Source organism: Papio anubis, chromosome 4 (genome assembly GCF_008728515.1).
Source record: "Papio anubis isolate 15944 chromosome 4, Panubis1.0, whole genome shotgun sequence".
Classification (NCBI taxonomy): Eukaryota; Metazoa; Chordata; class Mammalia; order Primates; family Cercopithecidae; genus Papio; species Papio anubis.
In genome coordinates, this window is record NC_044979.1 from 66441385 (window position 1) to 66463321 (window position 21937).

Consider the following 21937-nt stretch of genomic DNA (forward strand, 5'->3'; position numbering starts at 1 on the left):
GGCAGGGATCATATAAGAAGATCCTTGGCAAAAGGACAAGTACCTAAAGATGAGGCTGTATTACAATAATCTGAGGTTTACAGCAAACAAATAGTACTTGGGGAGTTAAGGCGTGCCAAAGAAATCAGAGATAATCCATTGTCAGTGGCTTACCAGATGTTACCAGACTGGACAAAATTCTTTTCCTTTGCCACTCAGGCATACTGTATCCTTCTCTACTAAAAATTATTTTATTGTGTTATCATAGCTAGATATTGCTGTAATTAAATTACCTGATGAGTAATTAACATTAAAATAATCCAAAAGAGAAACCTGTTAATTCAAATGGCTCTCCTCCAAGATTCCACTGGTCTCCTTCTCCCCTTCCCATTTCTGTTTCTAAATAAATCTAGAAAGGTCTGTAGTAGTTTGGGATTTATATGGTTTTCAGGGTATTTGAAACTTATGGATTTCTAGATGTCTCACATGGAACAAGTGTCAGGAGTATGTATTTATATCATAGTAACTGCAATTCCATTAATACATTGTTTTTGTTATGTGACATATTTGATGACTATATGATTAAAATATTGGAAGAATACCTACTTTTCTTCTATTGGATATATGCAACTTTACTCCTGTTTAGCATCAGATTTGAGTCTTGTGTTTTCTGTTTCTGTTTCCAGAGAGTGAAGGGCGTTCCCCAAACCACATTGTAGTGCTGTGTCGAGGCCGAGCTTTTGTCTTTGATGTAATACATGAAGGATGTTTGGTCACCCCGCCAGAACTTCTCAGGTTTTCAGACTACTTTCTTGAGTCTCATTAGGTCTTATGGTGTTGCTTGAATTAAAATATACATGTTTAGAATTGCCTTTCAAGGTGACAGTAAGCTGAAAAATAAGAATTTTATACTTGCTTTTTTAAAAAAAAAGTCTGTTTGTACTTTTAATTTAAATTATTTTTAAATTTTACTAGACATATATAAATATGTTCACTTGGAGAAAAGGAAAACATTACATATATTACCAATTCCATTCCCTGCCTCAGAATTAATCACTGTTACTTGTTTAGTGTGTTCCATCTTTCTGTGCCTGTTGCAATGAATTTACATGCATACCTAGCTTAAAAAATACATATATAAAATATATTATATATGTACATACATATGGTATACATTTTCTGTGTGTATGTTTTAAAGTATATTATGGAAAATTTCAAAATGTATAGGGAATTATATACTGACAACTCCTGTGTACACATCTCCTAACTTCAACAGTTACCAACTCCTAGCATCAACAGTTATAAACTCATAGTCAGTGCTGTTTCAACTATACCTCTTTTGCCCTTTCCCTTACTTTCCCATGGATGATGATGATGATGATGATGATTATTATTATTATTTTTGAGACAGAGTCTTGCTCATCGCCCAGGCTGGAGTACAGTGGCGCGATCTCAGCTCACTGCAAGCTCCACCTCCCAGGTTCACCCCATTCTCTTGCCTCAGCCTCCCGAGTAGCTGGGACTACAGGTGCCTGCCACCATGCCCGGCTAATTTTTTGTATTTTTGGTAGAGGTAGGGTTTCACCGTGTTAGCCAGGATGGTCTCGATCTCCTGACCTAGTGATCCACCCACCTCGGCCTCCCAAAGTGCTGAGATTACAGGCGTGAGCCACCACACCCAGCCAAATAAACAGTATTTTAATATTATTAACAGATGATCAGTTGCTCTAATTGTTTTCTAATTGTTGGGTATATATATGTATTTATAACTTAAATTATTTTAAATAAATATTACAAACATGTACAAAACTGCACACAGAAATGTACAGCTAAATACTCATGTAACCTGCACCCAGGTCAAAAATTAGAACATTTCTAATATTCTAAAAATTAGAACATGAAGATTCCCCTCATCCCTCTTCCATACTTTCACTCCTTCCCAGGGGCAGTCATTTAGGTTGTTTACAGTTTGCATTATTATTTTTAAAAGGCTGCTGTGAAAATCCTTGTGTAAGTCTTTTGGTGTACACATGCATGTATTTCTGTCTGGAAAACACCCAGGAGAGAATTTGCCAAGTCATAGGGTATGTGTATGTTCAGCTTCAATAGATAATGCCAGTTTTCCAAAGTAGTTATGTCTACTAGTGTGTGAGTGTTATAGGAGTTCTTTATACATTCTGGGTAAGAGTTCTTACTTGGTCGTGTGTGTTGCAATACACAGAATAGAAGATGTTTATAACTGATCTTTTGTTCTATTAAACACATCTTCCTGGTGAACAGAAGTTCTTAATTGAATGTAGTCCAGTTTATTAATGTTTTAATCTTTACCATACAGGTGATACATTTTGTGTTCTGTTTTAAAAAATTTTTCCCTAACTCATTGCCAAGAAGATAATTTCTTATGTTCTAGAATTTTGTTTTGCCTTTTACATTTGTATTTATAGACTTCCTGGAGTTAACTGATTTTTGTGTTTGACATGAGGTACAAGGGTAGTTGCACATTTAAAAAATAGTGTTATTTTTCTCACTAGCTTCTTTTAATCAACAATAAATGTAATCTTTTCTATTGGTACAAATACATCTACCTTATTCTTTTAAACTATTACATATAATTCCATCAAATGGATATATTATAGTTGATGTGACCATTTCTCTATGATGTGACATTAAAGTTGTTTCCATTTGTTGCTATAACAAATAATTAACATGTTCAAACATGCCTCTTTGTGTATTTGGATAAAATATCTACGGTTTGATATTAGAAGTGAAATTTTCACATCATCTGATGTATACATTTAAAATTTTTGACTAAGTCAAATTGTCATCCACAGTGGCATTGTTTTTTCTGCCAGTATTTTATATGACGACACCCACTTCTAATCATTGTTGACATGGTACTGTTAAACTTAAAACATCTGGTGGCGGGGGGACACAGTGGCTCATGCCTGTAATTGCAACATTTTGGGAGACTGAGGCTGGAGGATGACATAAGGTCAGGAGTTGAATACCAGCCTGGGCAACACAGGGTGACCCTGTCTCTACAAAAAGTTAAAAAATTAGCTGGACATGATAGTGCTACTTGGGAGTGCTCCCAGCTACTTGGAAGGCTGGGGTGGGAAGATTACTTGAGCCCAGGAGGTTGAGACCACAGTGAGCTGTGATCATGCCACTGCACTCCAGCCTTGGGTGACAGACCAAGACCCTGTCTCAAAAAAAAAAAAAAAAAAAAAAAAAAGCTGTATCTAGTGAACTGACAGGTGAAAAATGGTTTTCATTGTTGTTTGAATTTACATATCCCTCATTACAAGTGAAGTTGAGCATTTTTGTATGTTTTATAGGCCACTTATTTGTGTTTTCCGTGAGTTACTTTGGCCTATTTTTCTATTGGCTATTTTACTTTATTCTGATTGATTTATAGCAATTATTTATATGGTCTCCACATTAATCCTTTATAGATTATGTGTGTTGCAAACATTTTCTTCCAGTTAACTTGAAGCAAATTTTGGAAATTGTCCAATCTTAATTTTGGTTTAGGCAGATTTATCTTTTTAATCATTTGCTTTTATATCTTGGATAATATTTGTGTGTCTTCCCATTACATGTTTTAGTTAGTGTGTTTTAAATTTGACACATAATTATTAGATCAGGCTTATAATTGGATTATTCAAAGCCACTCTTCCAGAAATTGAACACATGTGCTTCATGGGCTACATTCAGCCTGTGACCTATTTTGCTTGGACAGCAGATTTTGAATCACTGTTTAAAAATCATGAAATTTTACATAAACATCTGGATTTCTGTTTTTGCCTTAAAAAAACCCCAAAAGTTCTGACAACCACCAGTCTACTTTCTGCCTCTATAAATGCGCCTATTTTATACATTTCATTAATATAGGAATGGCGTCTTACAACATGTAGGCTTTTGTGTGTGGCTTCTTTTACTTAGCATAATTTTTTCAAGGTTCATCCATGTTTCGGCATGTATGAATGCTTTATTCCTTTTTATTGCTGAATAACATTCTATTTTACAGATATGCCACATTTTATTAACTATTCATCAGTTGATGGACATTTGAGTTGTTTCTACTTTTTGTCTATTATGAATAATAGACAAATAGTAAATTATTCATAATGCTTCCTTGAATATTGTGTACAGGTTTTCATGTAAATGTATGTTTTCATTTCTCTTGGGTATATTTTAGGAGTAGAATTGCCAGGTCATATGGTAATTCTATGTTTAACTATTGAGAAACTACCAGAGAGTTTTCCAAAATGGCGCAGTATATTAGGGTTCCAGTTTCTCCACATCTTCACCAACACTTATTGTCTGCCTTTTTTATTGTAGCCACGCTAGTAAGGGTAAAGTGGGATCTCGTTGTAGTTTATATTTGATAATGATGTTGAAGATTTTTTCACATACCTTTTGGCCATTTGTATATATCTTCCTTGGAGAGATATCTAATCAGTTACTTGGCCAATTTTTAAATGAGGTTGTCTTTTTATTATTGAATTGTAATAGTTCTTTAGATATAAGTCTTTTTACAGATATATAATTTAGCAAATTATATCTCCTAGGCTTGGCTTTTCACTTTTTTGATGGCCTCTTTTGATGCACAATATTTTTCATTTTGACAAAATCCAATTTTATCTTTTTTGTTGTTGTTACATGTGCTTCTGGTATTGTATCTGAGAAACCATTGCCTAATCTGAGGACATGAAGATTTACACATATGTTATCTTTTAACATCTTTTAAAAAAAATTGTGGGAAAGCGGGGAGATAATGTTTAAATGTACATTTAGTTGGAAATGTTGGCAGGAATTGAAGTAGAGATATCCAACAAGCTTTTGGAACTTTGGAACTTTGGTAACAGAGATTGAGAGGGAAAATGGTGTTGAAGTTAAAGAGTTGCTTGCCTCTTACTTAAAAGTGATAGTTGAAACTATTAAAGAAGTAGATGAGATTACCGAGGGAGAAACTTACAAGAGGAGCTTGGAAAGGCCAGTGACAGAAATTTGGGAAAAGACACATTCAGCAGTGTAAGGAGAACAAATGGTCAATGAAAAAGACTGCAGTGAGATACGGAGACCACAATGGAACCGTGTGAAAAACTCAAGTAAGAAGATAATTTTAACATTCATTCCTGAGTGTCAAAATTCTATAATGAGGAAAACTAGACTTAGATAAAGCTACTGGGTTTCCTTAATGGACATTATTGGTGACTTTCAGAAGAGCAGTTTCAAGATGATCACTGGAGAACAAAAATCGAGGACAGTAAATTAAAGAGTGAACGGAAAGCGATGAAGAAAAAGCCAGATTGTGTGGCGTATAGAATATTTTTAAAAATATATGATTCTGTAATGCAGATATTTTTAATACAAATCTTTGTGCTTTGAAATATAAAAAATTAGATGTGTAGCTGAAAAACAGTTGCATAGTTAGCCAAGTTAAAGGAAAAGAGGGATTATCTTGTTACCAAATCTGCATCTCTTAATGGTGACGATTTGGGCAGTTATGTGACCTTTTATTATCACACTTAAAATGTCATTTCAGGTTTAACACACTTTCCTTTGTAATTTATCCATAATAATGACCACCTTGTAAAACGAACATGAAAATGATCATTTCAGGGAGGAAGAAAAAGTTTCATAGTCAAAACTGGTGCTTTGAGGTAGTTGATAAGGGAAAGGTAGCAACAAGTACCATATAGAGAGAAACAGGTTGATTTTTATTTAGAAATTCAGAGTTTATGCTAGTAACCACAAACTGCAAAAGTTTATTCATAATTGGAGCAAAATCAGTAGCTACTAAAGACAAGTAAGCAGGAAGAGAGGCAAGGCAAGTTACTCTCGCTATAGATGCAGATTGGTGAAGAAACCCTTATTCTGTTCCTCAGGACACCATTAACTTGCAAATAAAAAGGGGGGGATTTTTCAGCAAGAAAATTATTTCTTTATCAGTGTTACAGATATAATGAACAAACAGAGGAGAGTATGCAAATCGGTAGATAAATGATGAATTCCAGTTTTGAATGATGAAGTCAGAGCTGATGGCTACTAGTGGTGTTTTTTGACCATTTATTAAGCTATATTAGCTCACTTCCTGAGAAAACCTTGAAAGCTTTTAAATTGAAGTAATTTCTTAACATGTGCCATGAAGAAGTAGAGCTAAATTAAAGCTCTGTGGATTTTTGACTGATGAAAATTTCTTTATGGGAGAACCCAGTTATTTATCTGCTGTATGTTTAAAGATACATGAAACTCATCAATCTGGGAGCATAAAATACTATGGAGGGGAAGTAGTTTATCCTTAGCTAGTAGATTCTTTAAAAATATAATGATTAGAAGTAACAAATTGGCACATATGAAAATACTTAAAACTGATTACATGGTATTTCTATTTTTTTTTTTTTAAACACAGGTATTAATTGAGTATGCAGTAAGTCCTCTGGTTAAATATATATGCACATAGTTTTTAGTTGGATAAGATGTACATGGTTTTTGTGAAATTGATTACCAGGATATTTTTCAAGTTCTCTATTGTCAGGATATTTACAGTAAAAAGGATATTTACTTGTAACCTAGAAGTGCATGCACATTTCAAAAGTATATATCAACCGAACTAAATTTAGCCAATAACTAAATTTATTTACTGAAATTAAATTATTGTCAAATATGCTTTGGGTATTAATAGAACACAATCACTTAAAAATATGTGCTGTGGGAAATCTATTGGCATCATAAGTGGTTTCTTTGGGTAATATATCCAAACATTTAAATATTGATCAATGTTATGACCTTTTAAAGGCCAAAGTAGTTACTTTCTGCCTGTACTGTTTTTGAATCTTCTTTTCATCTTCCATAAGACAACTGACATATATCCACAAGAAGTGCCATAGTGAACCTGATGGACCTGGGATTGCAGCATTAACTAGTGAGGAGCGAACTCGATGGGCTAAGGTTCTGATTTACATTTTTCTTAACGAAGCTTTTCTCTAACAAACTCTTCTGATGTATTGTATTTCAGTTGTAATATTTGATCATCATCTCCTTGCCCTTTAGGCACGAGAGTATCTGATTGGTCTTGATGCAGAGAACTTGGCCTTGTTAGAAAAAATTCAGAGTAGTTTACTGGTATATTCCATGGAGGATGACAGTCCACATGTAACACCAGAGGATTATTCTGAGGTACTTAACTATCTTCTGTTTTACACGGACCTCTAGGTTAATGAACTTTTCTTGCCAAAGGTGAAACGAGAACCTAATCATAACCTGCACTAGTGTATCTTGACACCATAGCTGGGAGTATCTCTCCTAAGAATTATGTCACCCTTGTAAATCATTTGTTTTATCATTTGGTTAATTACTGAACACATCGATGTCAGTGACGTTAAGGGTAAATACGGCCTTATTTTATGCTCCCCTGCCACTCCCAGGGTGACATTTCAGTTTCCCAGGAAATAATAAAAGATAGTAATTGTATTAGAAATCTCATAGTCTTTTGAAAATACTTAAATTATTTTATAATGCATTAATTGGTATTAAATAATAGGAAAAGAATATCAAGGATTGAAAAACCTTGTAGCAAGGAAAGAGGTTTTTTTGTTGTTGTTGTTGTTGTTTTTGGAGAATCACCAGACTTCTTTTTAAGGAAGAACGTATTTTAATGCAGTGTTGTTGAGACTTTTTTGACCACAATTTTTAGTTACAAATACATTTAGATTGCAGCCCACTATATGTACATGTGTGTATGCATGCAAACACATATATAAAATAGGAGTTTCACAGAACACTAACTACTTTTATTATCTGTGAGGTACACTGATATTTCCAGTCTATTTTATTCTTTTTTATAAGGAATATTGATTGTGATGCACTGAATTGATTTCACGATTCATTAATAGGCCAAAGTATACAGTTTGAAAAACAGGTTTAGTAGGAAATGAATTCTTAAAATATTTCCTCCTAACTAGACTTTAATGACTAAACTTTTATCAAGATCTTTTATCCTATTCAAGTTACAAAGCCTTCTTCTCTCAATTCTATGTTCTGTAAACATTCATGAATATTGTACCAGCATTTTCTTTTCTGGTAGGATTTTCTTGATTTGAGATTTTGAGAAACCCCTAAAGTCAGGGCCAGAATTACTCTCTCGAGTATAACTATATTATCATTTTATTAAATTTGGTTGACCTGAAGAGGAATGGTGATGTGATATATATGTTTAAGATATGAATTCTTACAAACCAATATTAAACCCTTTTAATTTGGAAAAATTAAATTTATTTTAGATTATTGCAGCCATCCTTATTGGAGATCCAACAGTACGCTGGGGTGACAAATCCTATAACTTGATTTCCTTTTCTAATGGAGTATTTGGCTGTAATTGTGATGTAAGTAAACTACTGAAATTTTTTTCTCTTTTGATCTTTTAGGTTAAATTAATGGCAATAAACCATAAATACTTGTGCTGGGGAACAGTGTAAGTGAATACTAATTTAGTTTTATGGCACTTTGGTGAAAAGTTTAGTTATGAATTCTCAGTGAAAGTAGAGTATAGGACAAGTTATTTTCTTCTGTAGTAAGGCCAACAGTTTGTTAGTACTATATCTGCAAAATGGAATTTGCATATAGTATTTATGTAGTGTAAGCTCTTAAAACCCAGTATTATCTGCTTGCTGAGAATACCTATTTCAAAAGGTATTATATGGCATTATGTATGTGTTCTATGCACAGAGCAATGCATTTGGATATATTTATAGAGTTTAAGATTCACCTAGTAACTAGGTAACTATTTTCCTAAAATGACACATGATCTTTGGAACACTATTTAGGCTGTGGATATTAAAATGGCAGTTACTACCATTTTTGACCATTTTCATAAAAAAAAAAACAAAAACAAAAACAACTTTTCTTGTTTCTCCTCTGTTCCCCCTCCCATGGATGTCTTTACTAGCTCTGCCTACTAACTGTCTGATAGGCATTCAGGAGGTCTATGAACCAAGAAAATTTTTTATAAAGGGGTTTAGGGCTGGGCCTGATGGCTTATACCTGTAATCCCAGCACTTTGGGAGGCCAAGGCAGGTGAATCACTTGAGCCCAGGAGATGGAAACTGGCCTGGGCAATGTCATGAAACCCCATCTCTACAAAAAATACAGAAATTAGCCTCACATGGTGGTGTGCGCCTGTGGTCCCAGCTACTTGGGAGGCTGAGGTAGGAGGATCGCTTGAACCTGGGAGGTTGAGGGTGCAGTGAGCAGTGACTGGGTCAATCACCTGCTCAGCCTGGGCAACAGACTGAGACTCTGTCTCAAAAAAAAAGAAAAAAGATAGGGTTCAGTAGTTGTATTAATCTATATTCAGGTTTAGGTGATAGAAACCTAAATCAAACTGGCATTAACTTAAGAAGATATTTGTTGGCAAGGGATGTAGCTAAATTTGGGTAAAGCTGACTTCAGTGTTCAAATGCTTTCATTGGAAATCTCTTCCCATTTTTTAGTGCTGCTTTTCTTTGTTTGGCTTCATATTTAGGTAGACTGCCCAATGTGATTGTTGTACCAACAGTCTCATGTCTTCATAGCTTTCTTCATAACTTATTGACTCCCAAAGGAAATAGTCAGCTTCTTTTTTTCCAATGGTTCCGGCAAAGTTCCTGGAATAATCCTCATCAGTTGTGATTGGCCTGTGTGATTCATGTCCCCATCCTGGGGAATCAGGTGCTTGGATGAGCTTGGCCTGGGTCACATGCCCAACCTTAGAATCTAGTGGATAGAATCAGTCTCATTCAAACCATTACAAAGTGGTGTTTGGTTGCCTAAAGAACAATAAAGTAGCTGTTATTTCAGAACAAGGCGGATTGGTTAATAGGTACTGAAAGTGAATGTCTGTTGGAGTATCTCATCAGAGCTACAGTGAAAAGTTGCCAGGAGTCATTTTGAAGATGTTTTCTTTACTCTTCCTTTGAGTCTACTGTTGACAGAATAGTTGTTGTTAATTGCCTCAGTTTTTGTCTTTTCAGCTCCTCATTTGATTCTCCTTGACATTCCTCAGTCTGGTTTATGACCTTACCGTTCCTTGCAAACTACCCTTTGTAAGGTGGTTAACTACCACCTGGCTTCTTCCCTTGATTTCTCTTTGACCTGTCTGCTGCAGTTGGTTACCCTCTTCATACATATTTTGACACTGCCTCTTTCCTCTTCACAGTATTTTCCTATCTACTGATTCTGAAACTGACCTTAATACTCATGACACTTTTCCCCCTCTGACCACTTTCTTCCCTGATTTAAATAGTTTGATTGACCTATTGTTATATATGTAACTCGCAGTTATACTTTTCTAGCTTTTACCTAGTATTCTCATTTGAGAGTTGTGTTTCATTATATGTTAAATTGTTCAAATTGGATGTTATATTGTTACATAAGAGTAAATCAATCTCATCAAGAGTAACTCATCTTGTTTTCCGTCCCTCATTCCCAAGCCCACCAAAAAACACCTTTTGCTAAACTGATTTTTACTAATAGCACTGGTATCCTGCTGTTCACACAAATTCAGGATGAAAATAATTTTGATAATATTGTCTGTCTCTGAATAAAGAATACTGGGCTCATAATGAGCATCTCTCAGCACAACTGAGGTGCTTTTCTATAGTGTGTGGACATGTTTTATGTGTGTGCATTAACATGCATATATTTATAAAATTGATCTGATTATCTCCACCTGATAATTTGCGTTAAATTCCATGGAAGTTTCCCTTCTAACCTAAGATGATTATAGACAGTGCAGTTTAACCTTTGTAAATCATTATTAGTGAAATACATATGCTGTAGGCCAGACATGGGAGCTTATGCCTATAATCCCAGCACTTTGGGAGACCAAGGTGGGAGGATTTGATTCCAGCAGTTCAACACCAGCCTGGGCAACATAGTGAGACCCCCATCTCTACAAAAAATAAAAAATGAGCTGGGCATGGTAATGCATACCTATACTCCCAACTACTTGGGAGGCTGAGGTGGGAGGATCACTTGAGCCTAGGAGGTCCAGGTTGCAGTGAGCCATGGTTGTACCACTGCACTCCCACCCAGGCAACAGAATAAGACCCTATCTCAAAAAAAAAAAAGAAAAAAACGAAGTAAGTATATGTACTGTAAAATAAAGCTATTTTACCCTCAAGCCATGTTGCTGTTCCATAATTATAATTGTTTGAATATGTTCTTTTGTGATTATATTCATTCCATTTCCCTCATATTTTATAATCCTGAAGTCAACTATGTTTTCTTCTCTATATTGTAGGCTTTATTGTAAGGCTTTGCAGAGGGTGCACAGGAAGTATGTAAAAACTTTAGTTAATAATAACAGTAGTTACTAATTATTGCTGTGAGCCAGATCCTTAGTAAGTACAGTATAAGGGGCATAAAAAATCATTTTTCACAGCATCTGTAGGTATGTATGCATTATCTCTACTGAGAAATGAGGCAGTTTAATTAGAAAGCAAAGTAACTTTCTTACTATTGCACAACTAGGAAGTAGTTTGAATTCAGAACCAAAGCCTACATTCTTAAACACTTTGTCAACACATATTGCCTCTGTGTAAGTGCAAGAAATGAAAGGCAAAAATCATGTGAACAAATAAAGCATCACGATAGCATTGGAATTTTATATATTTTCTAACTTTTTTGAGATTATTAGGTTTCCATTAGGAGATGGGTGCTTAGAATTATAACTCAAAGAGACATCCTTCATTCTTGCTATTTCCTACTGGCTCCAGTAAAATAGTTGTAAAATGTCTTAAATGAAACAGTATATGTGATAATATCTGAAAATTCTTTGTAAAATTGTAAAGTAGCACACAGTTGTGAGATACTGTTAGCAAATGGGTTTGTCAGTGACCTGTGAGTCTTGTCATGTGTGCTGTTGCTGGCAGATAAACTGCTCAGGCATCTTATACTGACCTCCCTCAAAAGCCTTTCCTGATTTAGTTGTTGCCTGGTAACAATAAATTGTGTTTATAGGCTCCACTGGGCCATGATACAGGCTATAGAGCTATAGTGTTAGGGTGACATTTAAGACACCTAATTACTCCTCTGAAACTGGGCCCATATCTTGAGACTTCCCTTCTTTCCCTCCCAAGCTCTCAGTGTCATGTTCAGATCATGAATGATATCTGTGTCTAATGTAAAGTGGTGACAGTCACAAGGAACCATCTGATGTAACTCTCATCTAAGGAACATGGGGAAAATGCGGGCAAAAACTTTGTTCTTCAATATAAATGATGGGAAAATTCACTAACTGCAATTTATTTCTCTGAATATACCTGGCAAACCTGAAACACCCCTGTAACACCTAGCCTATCTTTCCCACATTTCTTAAACTGAGAATTATCACATCGGGACCCCATATGTATAAAAAACACAAAACGGTTATGCTTTCTAATATTCACTACGTGGCCTAAGTCCTTACCTAAAGAAGTTCATGCCCATCCCAAATGCTTTCAGGTAGGCTGCCATCCCCATCTGCTTTTCCACCCCGTTCTTACAATTCCAGAACATCTTCGTATTGCATATATACACTTGCTTTGACTTCTAGTAAAAATAGCAATTAGTTTATCTAGATTGTTTATATGTTACTTTATACACTATACACCCTCATGACCCCAAGCCCCACCAGGAGCCCTACTAGGTGCTTCCAAATTTAAACAATTTTTTTTTCCAAAAAATAAAATACAGCAGTTACTGAACCATAGGGAGTCCTATATCTTATCATCAGGAGGTGAGGCATTTGAAGACTCTATGCTTTATTATCTGTTAAGAATAGACACAAAGTGAAAATAAAATACTGGGTCAAGTTTTAAGTTGACATAAAGTATTCAGAAATCTTGTGTGTTCTCATTTTAGCATGCCCCTTTTGATGCAATGGTTATGGTGAACATCAGTTATTATGTGGATGAGAAAATTTTTCAGAATGAAGGAAGATGGAAGGTATGTTTGAATAAGTATTTCATCTTTTTTCTCCTAATAATTTTATAGATAAAATATTTTAAGTTGTTCCTATTTTCAGGGTTCAGAGAAGGTACGAGATATACCACTTCCAGAAGAGCTTATTTTCACTGTGGATGAGAAACTATTAAATGACATCAGCCAAGCTAAAGCTCAGTATCTCAGGGAGGTATATTTTTCACTTTTCTCTTAAATAATCATGATTTTTTCTTTTAACAACCATATGTAAAAATTTGGCTGTCATCCAAGCATGTCTGCACAAAAATTTTAAAATTATGCCTTTAACACCTTTAATTCTTTATGTCTGGTGATTACTTTAATGCAGGTGATAATTTGGTTCTCTTTGGTGTATTCTCCTTAGATGATTTTTCACTGTTCTCATTTAATTCTTCTTGTTAGGCATCTGATCTACAGATTGCGGCTTATGCCTTTACATCTTTCGGCAAAAAGCTAACCAAGAACAAGATGCTTCACCCGGATACATTTATTCAGCTTGCACTTCAGCTGGCCTATTACAGACTTCATGGACGGTAAGGACCATTCGGTTTCTATTTTCACACTCTTGAAGTCCAAGGGTATATCTTTTTTGTAGCTGTTTCATCCTAACTCCTCAGTGTTTTTGCTCACTTTTTTCCCAGCTGGTACTGTGTCCTATTTGTACTTCTATCAATAGATTATTAGATTTCTGATCTGTGGTGGTTTCATAGTTTTTCCTTGTTAGTTTATCACAGTATCCACTTGATGACTTTTGAAGTGTCTATTCTCATCTGAAAGAGGATTGGTCATTCTTTGGCATTCAGATCGCTTGGTTTTCTTGCAACGTCAGTTTTCTGATGGGTTCATGAAAAGTTGTGATTTTATAAATAATCCAGCCTTTACTCATTTTTAGATGTGACATTAATGTTGTGACTTAATACATCCTAAGAGGAAGTGGAAGTTCCTCAGTCTTGCTTTTTCATTGATAAATAGGTTATAATTGAACATACTTACCAGGTACATGTGATTTTTTTTGATACATGCATAAAATGTGTAATGGTCAAATCACGGTAATTGGGATATCCACTGCCTCAACCATTTATTATGTCTTTGTGTAGGGAATGTTCCAAGTCTTCTCTTCTAGGTATTTTGAAATATACAGCAAATTATTGTTAACTATAGTCAACCTACTGTGCTATCGAACACTAGAAGTTATTCCATCTAACTGTACCATTATACCCATTAGCTAGCTTTTCTTCATTCTCCTCTCCCCACATTCATCCCAATCTCTATTAACCACCATTTTACTGTCTATCTCCATGAGATCAATTTTTTAAACTCCCATATATAGGTGAGAACCTGCAATATTTGTCTTTGTATTTCTGGCTTATTTCACTTAACAAAAAGCCATCCGCCCTTACCCATGTTGCTGCAAATAAAGAGATTTCTTTTCTTTTTTTTACATTTTGGCTGAGTAATATTCCATTTTATGTATGTGTATATATATATGTGTATATATATGTGTGTGTATATATATGTGTGTGTGTGTATATATATATCACATTTCTTTCTTTCTCTTTTTTTTTTGAGTCAGAGTCTTGCTCTGTTGCCCAGGCTGGAGTGCAGTAGTGTGATCTTGGTTCACTGCAACCTCCGCCTCCTGGGTTCAAGCAATTCTCCCTGCCTGAGTAGCTGGGATTACAGGTGCCCATTACCATGCCTGGCTAATTTTTATAGTTTTAGTAGAGATGGAGTTTTGCCATGTTGGCCAGGCTGGTCTCGAACTCCTGACCTCAGGTGATCTGCGTGCCTCGGCCTCCCAAAGTGCTGGAATTAGAGGTGTGAGCCACCACTCCCGGCCCACATTTTCTTTATCCATACATCTGTTGATGGACACTTAGGTTGATTCTATATCTTGACTATTGTAAATAGTGCTGCAATAAACATTGGAGTGCAGATATCTCTTTGATATATTAATTTCCTTTCTCTTGGATATATACCTAGCAGTGGGATCATCAGATTGTAGAGTAGTTCTATTTTTTTAGTTTTGTGAGGCACTTTCAGACTGTTCGCCATAGTGGCTGCACTAATTTACTTTCCACCAACAGTGTATGAGGGTTCCCTTTTCTCCACCTCCTTGCTAGCATCTGTTATTGCCTATCTTTTTGATAAAAGTCATTTTTAACTGGGGTGAGGTGATGTCTCATTGTAGTTTTAATTTGCATTTCCCTGATGATTAGTGATGTTGAGCATTTTTCATATACTTGCTGGCTGTTTGTATGTCTTCTTTTGAGAAATGTCTATTAAGATCATTTGTCACCAGGTGCAGTGACTCACACCTGTAATCCCAGCTATTTGGGAGGCTGAGGTGGGCAGATCACCTGAGGTCAGGAGTTTGAGATCAGCCTGGCCAACATAGCGAAACCCTGTCTCTACTAAAAATACAAAAATTAGCCTGATGTGGGGGCACATGTCTGTAACTCCAGCTACTCAGGAGGCTGAGGTGTGAGAATCCGTTGAACCTGGGAGGTGGAGGTTGCAGTGAGCTGAGATCGTACCACAGCAACTCCAGCCTGGGTGACAGAGCAAGACACTGTCTAACAACAACAACAAAAGATTATTTGTCCATTTTAAGTCAGATAAAAGTTCCTTATATATTCTGATTATTAATTTCTTATGAGATGGATAGTTTGCAGATATTTTCTCCCATTCTGTGGGTTGCCTTTTCACTTTGCTGATTGTTTCCTCTGCAGTGCAGAAGCTTTTTAACTTCATATGATCCCATTTGTCCATTTGTGCTTTAGTTTCCATGCTTGTGGGGTATTACTCAACAAATATTTAGCCAGTTCAGTGTCTTAGAGAGCTTCCCCAATGTTTTCTTTTAGTAGTTTTATAGTTTCAGGTCTTATATTTAAGTTTTAATCCATTTTGATTTGAATTTTGTACCTGGTGAGAGATAGTGGTCTAGTTTCTTTCTTCTGCATATGGATATCCAGTTTTCACAGAGCCATTTATTGAAGAGCCTGTCCTTTCCCTAATGTGCCTTTGCTGAAAAGGAGATGCCTGTAAATACTTGGATTTATTTCTGGGTTCTCTATTCTGTTCCATTGATCTGTATGTCTGTTTTTATGCCAGTAACATGCTGTTTTGTTTACTATAGTTTTGTGGTATATTTTGAAGTTAGGTAATACGATGCCTCAAGCTTTTTTTTTTTTTTTTTTTTTTTTTCTCCCTGAGATTACATTGACTATTCTGGGTCTTTGTGGTTCCATATGAATTTTTGGATTTTTTCCCGCTATTTATGTGAAGAATATCATTGGTATTTTTATAGGAATTGCATTGAATCTGTAGGTTGCTTTGGGTAGGATGGACATTTTAACAATATTAATTCTTCTAATTAATGAACATGGGCTGTCTTTCCATTTTTTGGTGTCCTCTCTCTTTCATCATGTCTTATAGTTTTCCTTGTATAGATTTTTTTTTTTACTTTTTTGGTTCAGTTGATTCCTAGGTATTTTATATTCTTTGTAGCTGTTGTAAATGGGATTGCTTTCTTAATTTGCTTTTCAGATTGTTTGCTTTTGGCATATAAAAATGCTACTGATTTTAATATGTTGATTTTATATCTTGCAACTTTACTGAATTTGTTTATCAGTCTAATGGCTGTTTGTTGGTGTCTTAAGTATTAGATCATGTCATCTGCAGACAGGACAATTTGACTTTTTCCTTTGTAATTTGAGTGCTCTTTATTTCATTCTCTTTTCTAATTGCTTTGGGTAGGACTTCCAACACTATGTTGCATAAAAGTGGTGAAAGTAGGCATCTTTGTCATGTTCTAGATCTTAGAGGAAAGTCTTGCAATTTTTCCATGTTCCGTATGACGTTAGCTCTGGATTTGTCATATGTGGCTTTTATTGTTTTGATGTATATTTCTTCTTTACTGAGTTTGTTGAAAATTTTTTTTATCATGAAGGTATGTTTAATTTTATCAAATGCTTTTTCAGCATCTATTGAAATGATGATATGGTTTTTGTCCTTTATTCTGTTGATGTGATGTATCATGCTTATTAATTTGCATATGTTGAACCATCTGAATCCCACCTAATCATGGTGAATGATCTTTTTAATGTGCTATTAAGTTCAGTTTGCTAGTATTTTGTTGAGGATTTCTGCATCTGTGTTCATCTGGGAGGGATACTGCTCTGTAGTTTACTTCTTTAGTTGTGTCCTTTTCTGGTTTTGGTATTAGGATAATGTTGTCTTCATAGAATGAGATTGAAAATATTCTGTCCTCTTCACGTTTTTGGAATAGTTTGAGTATAATTGGTATTAATTCTTTTTTTAAATGTTTATTAGAATTCAGCAGTTAAGCCATCAGGTCCTAAGCTTTTTCTTGATGGGAGACTTTTTATTGCTTCAATCACATTACTTGTTATTGGTCTGTTTAGGTTTTCTGTGTCTTTATATTTCAATCTTAGGTTGTATGTGTCCAGGAATTTATCCATTCCTTCTAGGTTTTCCAATTTGTTGGTATATAGTTACTCATAATAGTGTCTAATGATCCTTTATATTTCTGTGGTATTGGTTACCATATCTCATTTCATCTCTGAATTAATTTATTTGAGTCTTTTCTTTTTTCCTTATTCTACCTACAGGTTTGTCAATATTGTTTATCTTGTCAAAAAATTAACTTTTGCAGCTCTTGTAAAAGTTCAGAATGCTTACTGTTGTGGACTGGGAGTGTCTACAACAAAAGGATACCCTGGCAGCGTGGGAAGGCTGGCTAGGGCTTCATAGCCTCATGGACTCATGGAGCATGCTTCCAAACCATGATACTGCTGAACAACCTCTCTGATTTGGTGTCTTTTTTGGCTGAGATGAAGAGTATCACTGAGTTTTGTTCATTGGGGATTGCTAACCCCATCTCTACCCATTGTCTTTGGCTGCCTTTAGGATTTTTTTTTACCCTCTAGGCAAAGATGCTTCCCTTAGGTTGAAGCAGGAATGATTTTTCTGTGAAAGAACCCAACATGGAGATAAAGGTGTCTGTCTGCCTTTATCTGACTTCTTTCAGTGTAGTATTGTGAGTCCATGGGAGTTTTTCCACATGCGGCCCAGCAGCTTGAGGGCAGGGTGTTGTGGATGGAGTAGTCTGTTTCTCTAACCTTCTGCTTGAAGTTTTTTGCTTCTCTCTGGTCCCCCGGGATCATCACAGCCTCGGTTTTGCTTTCTGGGATGCTTGTGAGGGTAATTGGTACTGGATAGTTGTTTTGGTTTTCTGTGGGGAAGAGTGAAGCCACATTGCTTCTACTCTGCCATTGTGGTAACATGACTCCTCTCAGTTTTGCTTTTTTATCAAGTCTGAGAATATCTGTCTTTAAATACGTTATTTAGATCATTAAATTCAGTATAATTATCTAAATTTGTGTTTAAGTCTACCATCTTGCTCTTTATTTTCTAGTTATCCCATCTGTTCTTTTTTCTTTCTCTTTTGAATTTTTAGAGCTTTAAAAAAATTGCTTCATTTTATTTCCAACATCAACTATACTTCTTTTTTTTTGTACAATTGACCCTTCAACATCTTGGAGGTTAGGGGTCCCCAAGCCCCCAGTGCATTAGAAAGTCCAAGTGTGAATTTTGACTCCCCCAAAATTACTAATAGCCTACTATTGATCAGAAGTCTTACCAATAACATAAACAATTAACACACATTTTGTATGTATTATATATTGTATTCTTACAAAAAAGTAAACTAGAGAAAGGAAAATTTTGTTAAGAAAATCATGAGGAGGCTGGGCGTGGTGGCTGACACCTGTGTAATCCCAGCACTTTTGGAGGCTGAGGCAGGCATATCACTTGAGGTCAGGAGTTCGAGACTAGTCTGGCCAACATGGTAAAATGTATGTATTCCCATCTCTATGGCAAAATACAAAAATTTGGGTATTGTGGTGCATACCTGTAATTCAGCTACTGGGCAGAGACAGGAGAATGAACTCAGTGTGCCACTGCACTTCAGCCTGGGCGACAGAGGAACTTGTCTCAAGGCAGTAGGTGGCTCAAGCCTGTAATCCAGCACTTTGGGAGGCAGAGGCAGGTAGGATCCGAGATCAGGAGATGGCGAGACCATCCTTCTTTGAATGGTGGGCTGCTCGTCTCTACTAAGAGGCCACAAAAACTAGCAGGCCAGGGTGGTGAGGGCAGCCTGTAGTCCCAGCTACTGGGAGCTGAGAGCAGAATGGTAAACCGGAGGCCCGGAGCTTTACAGTGAGCAGAGATCCGGCCACTGCTCCAGCCTGGGTGACAGAGCCAGACTCCAGTCTCAAAAAAAATCATAAGGAGGAGAAAATATATTTACTGTTCATTAAGTGGCTCATCATAAAGGTCTGTAGCCTCATCTTCACCTTGAGTTAGGCAGAGGAGGAGTAGGAAGATGCTTTCTCAGGGGTAGCAGCAGTGGAAGAAAATTCCCATTTAAGTGGACCCACAGAGTTTAAATCTTCGTTGTTCACAGATCAGCTGTAGTTGCACTAGGGTTTACAAAATACTTTTTTAAAAATCATACTCTACACAGTCAAATAGTATTTTCCATTTTAAGTATGATGTAAGAACCTTAAAATAGAATGCCTCCATTTCCTTCTCCCATTCTTTGTGCTGCTGTCATACATTGTACTTCTACATGTGTTATAAACACAATCCCCTTTAATATATTTGTTAAACAATTAATTTTTTTTTTTTTTTTTAGGCGGGTCTGCGGCTCTGTCACCCAGGCTGGGTGCGGTGGCGGATCTCTGCTTTCACTACAGCTCCGCCTCACGCCATTCTGGCTCAGCACCTCAGTATGAGACTGATGCCGCCACCGGCAAATTTTGTGCTGCAATGAGGCGGGGACTCACCGTGTTAACTTCAGGATGTCGATCACTGACTTATGATCGCCCATCTCGGCCTCAAAAGCTCTTGATGAGCTTGGTACTCACGCTCCATTCATAATTAATTTTTTAATGTGATAAAATATATATAACAAAATTTGCCATTTTAAACATTTTTAAGTATATAATACAGTGGCATTAATTACATTCATAATGTTTTACAGTTTTCACCACTATTTTCAAAATTTTTTCATCACCACAAACAGAAACTCTGTGCCCCGTAAGCAATAACTTTCCCATTCCTCAGTTCCTGGTTACCTCTAATCTCTTTGTCTCTATGAATTTGCCTGATCTAGATATTTCAAATAAGTGGAATCTTACAGTTTATCCTTTTGTGTCTGGTTTATTTCACCTAGGATAATATTCTCAAGGTTCATCCATGTTGTAGAATCAAAACATCATTCCTATTTATGGCCAAGTAACATTCCATTATTGGATGTACACCACATTTTGTTTATCCATTCATTTGTTGATAGATACTTATGTTGTTTCCACCTTTGGGCTAATGTGAATAATGCTGCTATGATCATTTATATGCAAGTATCTGTTTCAGTCCCCATTTTCAAGTCTTTTGGGGAATGGAATTGCTGGTTTGTATGATAATTCTTTAACTTTTTGAGGAACTGAGGAACTGCAAAATATTTTCCATGGTAGCTGTAACATTGTACATTTCAATGTCCTTGCCAACACTTATTTTCCCATTTAAAAAAAATTATAACTCTCCTAGTCATTTGTGAAGTGGCATAACTCCTTGTGGTTTTGATTTATAATTCTGTAACGACTTAAGATGTTGAGTATCTTTTCATGCTTTTTCATTGGTCATTTATTTATCTTCTTTGACAAAATGTCTATTCAAGTCTTTCACATGTTTGTTAATTGGGTTGTTTCTCTTTTTGTTTGAGAATTGTAGAAGTTCTTTATATTTTCTAGATATGAAACCCTCATCACATATATGACTTGCAAATATTTTCACCCATTGTGTGGGTTGTCTTTTTTTATTATACTTCTGCAAGTTCTAGGGTACATGTGCACAACATGCAGGTTTATTACATATGTATCGTGTGCCATATTGGTGTGCTGCCCATTATCGTCATTTACATTAGAGTGTATCTCCTAATGCTATTTCCTCTCCCCTCCCCACCCACGACAGGCCCGATTGTTTGGTGGTGGATTTGCGATGTTCCCCTTCCTGTGTCCAAGTGTTCTCATTTTCAGTTCCTCTATGAGTGAGAACATGCAGTGTTGGTTTTCTGTTCTTGCGATGGTTTACTGAAAATGATGGTTTCCAGCTGCATCCATATCCCTACAAAGGACATGAACTCATCCTTTTTATGGCTGCATAGTATTCCATGGTGTATGTGTACCATTTCTTAATCCAGTCATCATTGATGGACATTTGGGTTGGTTCAAGTCTTTGCTATTGTGAATAGTGCTGCAATAAACAGGCGATGTGCATGTGTGTGTCTTTCTAGCAGCATGATTTATAATCCTTTGGGTATATACCAGTAATGGGATCTGAGGGTCAAATGGTATTTCTAGTTCCTAGATCCTTGAGGAATCACCACACTGTCTTCCCACAATGGTTGAAGTGATTTACAGTCCCACCAACAGTGTAAAGTGTTTCTATTTCTCCACATCCTCCAGCACCTGTTGTTTCCTGACTTTTTTAATGATCCACCATTCTAGCACTGGTGTGAGATGGTTTCTCATTGTGGTTTTGGTTGCATTTCTTTGATGGCAAGTGATGATGAACATTTTTTCATGTGTCTGTTGGCTGCATAAATGTCTTCTTTTGAGAAGTGTCTGTTCATATCCTTTGCCCACTTTTTGAGTGGGGTTGTTTGTTTTTCTTGTAAATTTGTTTGAGTTCTTTGTAGGTTCTGGATATTAGCCCTTTGTCAGTTGAGTAGATTGCATAAATTGTCTCCCAGTTTATAGGTTGCCTGTTCACTCAGATGGTAGTCTGTTCATATCCTTTGCCCGCACTTTTGATGGGGTTGTTTGTTTTTCCTGTAAATTTGTTCAGCGAGTTCTTTGGGGTTCTGGATATTAGCCTTTGTCAGTTG

At 36.0% G+C, this 21937-nt stretch overlaps 1 protein-coding gene across 1 annotated transcript in view; it reads left to right on the plus strand.

Annotated features, from left to right (window-relative positions):
* Positions 1–21937, plus strand: part of CROT (carnitine O-octanoyltransferase) — a 51339-nt gene that overhangs the window by 14675 nt on the left and 14727 nt on the right. Inside the window, 7 exon segments of the mRNA XM_021935310.2 lie at positions 666–774; positions 6843–6936; positions 7039–7164; positions 8268–8369; positions 12868–12951; positions 13031–13138; positions 13369–13499. Of these exon segments, the coding sequence (XP_021791002.2) occupies positions 666–774; positions 6843–6936; positions 7039–7164; positions 8268–8369; positions 12868–12951; positions 13031–13138; positions 13369–13499 (754 nt within the window).